This window comes from Rutidosis leptorrhynchoides, chromosome 4 (assembly GCF_046630445.1).
Source record: "Rutidosis leptorrhynchoides isolate AG116_Rl617_1_P2 chromosome 4, CSIRO_AGI_Rlap_v1, whole genome shotgun sequence".
NCBI classification, from domain to species: Eukaryota; Viridiplantae; Streptophyta; class Magnoliopsida; order Asterales; family Asteraceae; genus Rutidosis; species Rutidosis leptorrhynchoides.
Genome location: NC_092336.1, coordinates 93,192,708 through 93,201,017, shown reverse-complemented (window position 1 = coordinate 93,201,017; position 8,310 = coordinate 93,192,708). Strand labels below are relative to the sequence as shown.

At 34.3% G+C, this 8,310-nt stretch overlaps 1 protein-coding gene across 1 annotated transcript; it reads left to right on the top strand.

Moving 5' to 3' along the window:
• The first annotated feature begins 3,763 nt into the window (after window positions 1-3,763).
• On the top strand, window positions 3,764-7,788 carry LOC139839939 (uncharacterized Rho GTPase-activating protein At5g61530). The gene is made up of 9 exons (XM_071830154.1): window positions 3,764-4,070; window positions 4,290-4,552; window positions 4,857-4,919; window positions 5,005-5,023; window positions 5,128-5,226; window positions 5,445-5,522; window positions 5,774-6,018; window positions 6,633-6,795; window positions 7,395-7,788. Exons 1-9 carry the CDS (start codon window positions 4,010-4,012, stop codon window positions 7,535-7,537), a joined length of 1,134 nt encoding a protein of 377 aa, XP_071686255.1. The 5' UTR covers window positions 3,764-4,009; the 3' UTR covers window positions 7,538-7,788.
• The last annotated feature ends 522 nt before the right edge of the window (window positions 7,789-8,310 follow it).

The window sequence follows — 8,310 nt, the reverse complement described above, 5'->3', positions numbered from 1 at the left end:
ACAAGTAACACATCGTTCGACGTATTTTACAACATCGCGTTTCATGCCCGGCCACCAATAATCTTTCTTCAAGTCATGATACATTTTCGTCGCGCCCGGATGAATGGAATATTTCGACTTATGTGCTTCATCGAGTAGCACCCGTCGGTAATCACCCGTCTTAGGCACCCACACCCTTCCTTGAAAGGACAACAAACCCCGCGGACCCATAGTAATAAACTCCGATTGGCCCACAATTCGTTCCGTGTGCTTATCGTGAACATAAGCCTCTATTTGGTCTTCAACCATCTTTTCAAGAAAGTCGTTAGTGATAATCAAACGTAACGATGTTATACGTATCGCCGGATGTTGAGTCTTTCGACTTAACGCATCCGCGACCACATTCGCCTTACCCGGATGGTAAAGTATCTCACAATCATAATCTTTCACCACATCCATCCATCTACGTTGACGATAATTCAAATCCCTTTGAGTAAAAAGGTGTTTCAAATTCTTATGATCCGAATATATCGTACACTTGACACCATACAAGTAGTGGCGCCAAATTTTCAACGCATGCACAACCGCCGCCATTTCAAGATCATGAGTCGGGTACCTCGTTTCGTGTTCCTTTAATTGTCGAGAGGCATAAGCAATGACTTTACCCCTTTGCATAAGAACGCACCCGAGCCCATTTAAGGAAGCATCACAATAAACCACCATGTCTTCGACGCCTTCCGGTAACACTAACACCGGAGCTTGACACAACTTCTCTTTCAATAATTGAAAAGCAATTTCTTGCTCGTTTTCCCAATTGAACTTAGCACTCTTCCTCGTCAACTTTGTTAATGGAGAGGCGATCTTAGAAAAGTCTTGGATAAACCGACGATAATAACCGGCCAATCCGAGAAAACTCCGGATTTCCGTAGGCGTAGTCGGTCGTCCCCAACTCTTCACCGTCTCAATCTTCCCCGGATCCACTTGGATACCGCCTTCGTTCACAATGTGGCCAAGAAATTGGACCTCTCTTAGCCAAAATTCACATTTAGAGAATTTTGCAAACAACTTCTCCTTTCTTAACGTCTTCAAAACTTCGCGCAAGTGACGTTCATGTTCGTGCATACTTTTCGAGTAGACTAGTATGTCGTCAATGAACACAATAACCGACTTGTCCAACATAGGTTGGCACACCCGGTTCATAAGATCCATGAATGCCGCCGGTGCATTCGTAAGACCAAAAGGCATAACCACAAATTCATAATGCCCGTAACGCGTTCGGAAAGCCGTTTTCTCAATGTCTTCCTCACGGACCCGCATTTGATGATAGCCGGACCGTAGATCGATCTTGGAGAAATACGTCGCGCCTTGAAGTTGATCAAACAAATCGTCAATCCTAGGTAACGGATAACGATTCTTGATCGCCGGGGGCTCCGTTTTGAATGCGGGTTAAAAAAAAAGTCTTAAATATATTTTGTAATTTTTTTTAATCTAACATTGAAGAGTTGTTCCTTTTGTGAAAGTTGCTTCTTTTAGCGTTAAAGTTAGTTGATCTATTTTGTAAAAAAAAAATGTTTTTCGACATTTTTTGGTATCATTGAAGAGTTGTTCCTTTTAAGAAAGTTGCTTCTTTTATCGTTGGAGACAAAAAAAAAAAAAAAAAATTAGCACAGTAGTGGCTTATGTGGGTCTTACTGTTTGAGCACAGTGTACAAGTCGGTAAAGCGTGGTGAGTGTTATTATTCAGTATTTTTAGTGTTAGTGATGGGATAAATAATAATTTAGAATATATGTATAAGGTGGAGGGTTCGATTTGTATTTTAATGAAAGTTAGGGGGTTTGATTTGTGAAAAGTGAAAAATTAAATAGTACTATTCATAAGTTATATTGGATATGTATAAGGTGGAGAGTTCGATTTGTATTTTAATGAAAGTTAAGGGGTTTGGTTTGTGAAAAGTGAAAAATTAAATAGTACTATTCATAACAAATAAGACAAATTTTGTCTATTAGTATTGAACTAGTTGTGGAGCCCTCGCTTCGCGCCGGGGCTTCGTTTTGAATGCGAGTTAAAATAAAGTCTTTCCTTTTGTGGATCTATTTTGTAAAAAAGAATTTTTTTCGACATCTAACATTGAAGGGTTGTTCCTTTTGTGAAAGTTGCTTCTTTTAGCGTTAAAGTTAGTTGATCTATTTTGTAAAAAAAAATATTTTTCGACATCTTTTGGTAGCATTGAAGGGTTGTTCCTTTTAAGAAAGTTGCTTCTTTTATCGTTGGAGACAAAAAAAAAATGTAGCACAGTAGTGGCCTATGTGGGTCCTACTGTTGAGCGCAGTGTAGAAGCCGGTAAAGCGTGGTGGGTGTTTTTGGTGTTAGTGATGGGATAAATAATAATTTATAATATAGGTATAAAGTAGGGGGTTCGATTTGTATTTTAATGAAAGTTAGGGGTTGGTTTGTAAAAAATAAAAAATTGAATAGTACTATTCATAACAAATAAGACAAATTTTGTCTATTAGTTATATTGGTAATATGTATAAGGTGGAGGGTTCTATTTATATTTTAATGAAAGTTAAGGGGTTTGATTTGTGAAAAGTGAAAAATTAAATAGTACTATTAATAACAAATAAGACAAATTTTGTCTATTAGTTATGTTGGTAATTCATAACAAATAAGACAAATTTTGTCTATTAATTATATTGGTAATTATTATAAAAATAAAAATACTCAATTTAAGCAAACTTGATTATTATTATTATTATTATTATTATTATTATTATTAAAATTATAATAATAATTATTATAATATTAATATTCAAATATGGATTCTCTTTACGGGATTAATTACGTTACATATGTATGCGAAAAATACATGTCTCTATATGTTAAAACAACGACAAGTTTCTTAGTCAGAATCCGTGATTTTACGGGTCATTAAACTAAACGACTTTAGCATTTATATTCACTTAATTCCTAAAACATATCATTAAACTGTTTCGCTTAACTAAATCCGTGATTTCACGGGTCATTTCACTAGTAATTTGTCAATCATTAACCTTTTGCGACTAAATTAGTGATTAATTTTTTTTTTTTTTAACTCCCGTTTTAAAAATTGGTATTCAGGTAGCTAACATATTTTTATATATATAAAAATATACTCAGTATCATTGAAATTGAAAAAATAATCTAATTAAAGGTTTGAATTCTCTTTACAGTTAATATAATCTGTTAGAAAAATCCAGAAATAAAGGTATGTTACTCTACACTCAAGTCCATTAACATCGTGTACACCATCAACCTAATTTGCCATAATCCAACCGTTGATCCAGGTGAGTAGTCAGCAATAGCATACACACGATAGTCAATGGTATATTTTTCTTGCCTACTGTCACTTTCCCCAACAAAAGAATATCGTATCATCATAATCTCTTTATCTCTTAACAAAAAATTAAAACTTTTTTTGATTTTTAGCTGTTCTTTAATATTCCGTGCGATAAATCTCCGTTTCAATTTCAATAAATTTACAAGGTAAAACCTTCATTCAATTATTTATTATGTTATGCAGTTCTTTAGGGCTTCGTTGTTCGTAAGCCTTCATAAATTTATGTATGTATATGTATTTGTATATATATGTTTGCAGATTAATGATTTGCTTTCAGCTTTTTTAGTATAATTGAGATTCTTCTGTTTATGACCTTTTTCTTTATGTGGAATTTGATGTGTTTATTAAAAAAGGGGAATAAAAAACTGGACATTTTGAGTAATTTTTTGGTTGACCATACCTTGATTGAGTATGAAAGTTAAGAGATTATATGGAACTTTACTTTATATTTATTTATATAGTCTAGAGTTTAAATTTAATTGACTATAATATATGGATTGTGAAGCTAGCATTTATTTGTTATAAAAGATTACAACTTTATAATGCAGGCATTAGCATAGCACCTGTTTGATATATTACCTTGCCAATTACTAGAAGATTAAGCGTATTAACTGATTCGAAAATATTCTTGATTGTTGTCCGGATTTAGCTTAATGCCTTCAGTAGTTTCACCTCAGTGGCAAGAAAAGGCTAGTGGTTTCTTCTCTTCTTCAGGTAACTACCTTATCGATATTGATTAATTAGGGCTGCGTTATCTCTTCAACGAGTCAAATGACTAAAATTTTGAAGCTTATATGAACAGAGTAGATTGGGTCAAGCGTCACCCGAAAGTGTTTTCAGATTCTTAAATCATCCTAAATCACTACTTTGTTAACTTATGTTCTATTTTACTTGGTAAAATTTGAGTTTTTATTGTATTATTGATCGGGGCAGGGACAAAGCTGAAAGAAGCCGGGCAATCCGCTGGAACATTTGTGGGTGAGGTTGCGAAAGATGCAAAAGGTAATGTTTCTGAAGTAGCCGAACGGGTCGGGTCTGTGGTCAAAAGCCGATGGTCACTTTTTCAGCAGCCGTCTACGAGACAAGCGATGCAGGAACGTCTTGTCTCGGCTGCAGCAACCACGAGCTTCTTTTTGAGGAGGGGTGTGTCTGAGACAAAAGAGAAGGTGGTTGTCGGGAAAACTAAAGTCGAAGAGGTAATTTAACTACTAATCAGGCTAAGTTTGATTGAAACTTTATGACTTAATAAATACTGCTGTGACAAAATTGAGGTCAATGTCATCAAATTCAAATTCAGCCCTTCTGTAAAGAGAAAACTGTTAAATGACCAAACTCTCGTAATCATCTGGTAGTTCACATGAGACTGCTGAAACCAACCAGGCCGAACCAAACCGAACCATTTAACCATCTTTAGTAGCGGTTTCAAGTATTAAACTGTTTAGCAGTTTTCGTGTTTCAGTTTTAGTGATTGACATAACTGAGATAATAACGTCTCTCCAGGTGGCAAAGAAGACTGCCCAGAAGAGCAAAACTCTGTTGACTGATATCGAGCGGTGGCAGAAGGTATATGATTCCCACGTCATTATGTTTGATTCAGTCAACTGGTGCGTTGAGATATATTGACTTTACTTTTTTGTTTATTGGACAGGGTGTTGCAAGCACTGATGGTAAGTTCCCTCTTGTTTCTTGGAACGAAACGTAAAAACGTTTGATCTATATTTTAACTATATTGTTTGAATTGTTGCTGAGACCTCTAATTTTGTCATTCCAGTTTTCGGTGTGCCAATTGAGGTTACGGTGCAGCGACAAGATTCCACCAAACCTATTCCTTTTCTTTTGGTCAAATGTGCTGATTATCTCGTATTATCAGGTATGATTATATTATAGTTAAAGTAGCAAAATTTGTGGGTGGGTCAGTTGGATGACTGGTTCAGCATTGATTTTTGTTGAATGTGTATTTTATGGCTTAACCAAAGCGAACTGTGTTTATGTTAATGGGTCAAAGTTAATACCTTTTGGCATAATCAATGAGGATATATTTTCAATTCTGTTGCTTTTTTAGTTGATAACTTCAGAATTATGTTTCAGGACTCAACTCACCTGATTTATTCAAGTCTGAAGGAAACAAGAAGGCCATACAGCAACTAGTGTCGTTATACAACCAAGGTATATATTTTGGCCTATATGTGCTTATATCTATAGGATTTTTCTATCGATGGCCCTTAGTGCTGTCGTTAAGGTGCAAAAAAGACTTCTAGTTTTTAATAACCGTCGTAAAAAAGTCAAGCTTAACCATTTTGTACAACACATCAATGCAACTTAACGATGGGATATCGTTAGAAAAATCCATCCATATTTTTATTTTGCCATTTCACTCGTTCCATTAACTGATCCTTTACTACTTTTTGGTGTTGCAGACTTGAATGCTGCACTACCTGAAGGTGTGAACCCAATTGATGTTGCAGCTCTTGTCAAGTGTTACCTGGCTAGCCTTCCTCAACCGTTAATCAGTTTTGAACTACACAATGAAGTGCGAGGGGCTCGCTCAAGTATACCACTGATGAGAAATATATTGAAGAAGCTTCCCACAGTTAACTACATGACATTGGAACTCGTTACAGCGTTATTGCTCCGTGTTAGCCAGAAGTCTCTTCTTAACAAGGCACTCATTCTCTTTCCTTTTATAGACCTATACATAATATTGCTTAAATAGTTACATTTTCAAATTATATGCTTACTTGAATGTTGAAACAGTATTAGTTTAATAAGTTTTAAAGAAGTTCGATTTTTTTATCCCGTATAGTATATTTCTCTGCAATGTGATCTCATTCAAGTGATTTAACCATGATGAACTCATGTGTGCCCCCTTATCGGATTAACACATTAATCTTTGCATTTGGTTTATTTGTTATTTATGGTACATGCTAGCACATGTGCATGCTCACACATGTTTTATAGATCGGAAGCCTATTTCTAATGCACAAAATCTTCGAAACCAGTGATTTCAGAAAACGGATTAATATGAAATTGTGTATTTTTGAAATCTAAATTTTACAATGGTTATATTTTTTAAGGTAGAAAATATCGATAGAAAGTGTTTCGGGTCATCCCAACCCAACCTAATATATATCTTGTTAGATAAGAAAATGTACCGTTGTTAGCGAAATCTCAACCTGCCCATTTTGACACCTCTACTCAATACTCTTATTCAAGGACTCATTCAGTATTGACACCTATTCCAACATTCAATAATGAGATATATGTTCTCTGTTGCAGATGGATGCTGGTAGCCTTGCAATGGAGATGGCCCCAATCATTATGTGGCAACAGGGACAGAGACCAGAAACTTACATACAGTTTTGGAACCAACCATCAAGAACTCAATCCAATACAAATGCCGATCCTGTACAAAATTATAGTGAATTTGATATGCTTGCAGGTTTGTTTTTAGTTGCATATATATATATATATATATACATATATATATATCTATCTATCTATCTAGGCTGAATGTATACATCCTCTCTGCATACTTCACATAAATATATAATGTAGTTTATTTGAAGCTTTACAATTGTACCCATTTCTTAAGAGATTTATATTAATGCAATTAAAGATGATACTTTTAGGTTAGTGGGGTAGTTATTAGTCAATTAGTGGGGTGGTTATATGCATAGTACAACTGAATAATGCATGTCCGAAAATTTTTAAGATAGCCCTTAGGGCTATCTTTAGAAAATCTCTTTCTTAAAAGAGTTCACATTTGTTAAAACCTAGTTTCTCATATACAAATTAATACGGTAATATGGTTAGGCCGCTTATATCTAAGTCAAAAAGCCCGACTTTCCCTAGGTAGCCTAAATAGGGATCTCTATCCATTTAAGCGTTTACCCAAAATTACCATGTATGAATATCTAAAGTCAACAAGTTGACTATTGTCCCATTGCTCACTGAAAATTACACTTCGTATCATGAATTACTGTAATATATTCTTTTAATTTTTAAATATCTATATGTTATTTGTTTTTTGAAATACAGATGAGAGCGAGGATGAAGTATCATCGGCAATTCCATTGGACGATGGCGTGCCTATCGATTTTAGTGCAATAGAGGTGTTACAATGTTTAATAGAACATCACAATGCCATTTTCACAGATGCAAATGAAACTGTATGGAGGTGACCTGTTGCTTATTTTTCTGCAAAGATGGTTAAACTTGGTGATCAATAATGTTCATATAATCAACTTATTTACATACCCAATTTGTTTTCAGATTGTTTGGTTACTGGTCATCTGTATATTTGTGAAGTTGACATAATGTTTAGATTAGAAATGGAAAATTGACAATTTTAATCAATTAAGTTATGAGTATATTTTTAAATAAAGTAGAAAATTGTTGGTATTGTTTGTTGAGTGAGGATTTGTAGGGGAAAGAGATGTTGACTGTCAAATGGTGCTCCGTAATTAAAGTTTGAAGTATTTGCGTGTGATTATCTGTGATTGTCATAATTTATTATTAGGGTTAAAACTAGCAATATGCTACGTATATATTTTCAGTTTAGTTTTGATACAATGTAGGCTATATATTCTAAATAGTCTTCAAGAGCCCGTGCGTTGCACGACAACTCTTAATCATAAAAACTTGAAACCTAAAATGTTATATCAGTTACCTGTATTATAAAGACAGTATCACAAAAATTGTTGTGGATGAAATAAATATAATCTGCTTAAGTATTTTTATTTTACACAAAATACATAGTTTAAGGTCACCAAATCCGAGAGTAGCAAAACACAAAACACATGACAAATAGTAGCAAATTTATAAGTAAATACTACGAATGAATACAACTACAATGCAACACTCAATTGCTCATATTTTATGCAAGAAAGTAGCAAGTTTCATGTACTTTGTCATGGATATATTATAAATAAAACAACTACATGTGAAACCATAA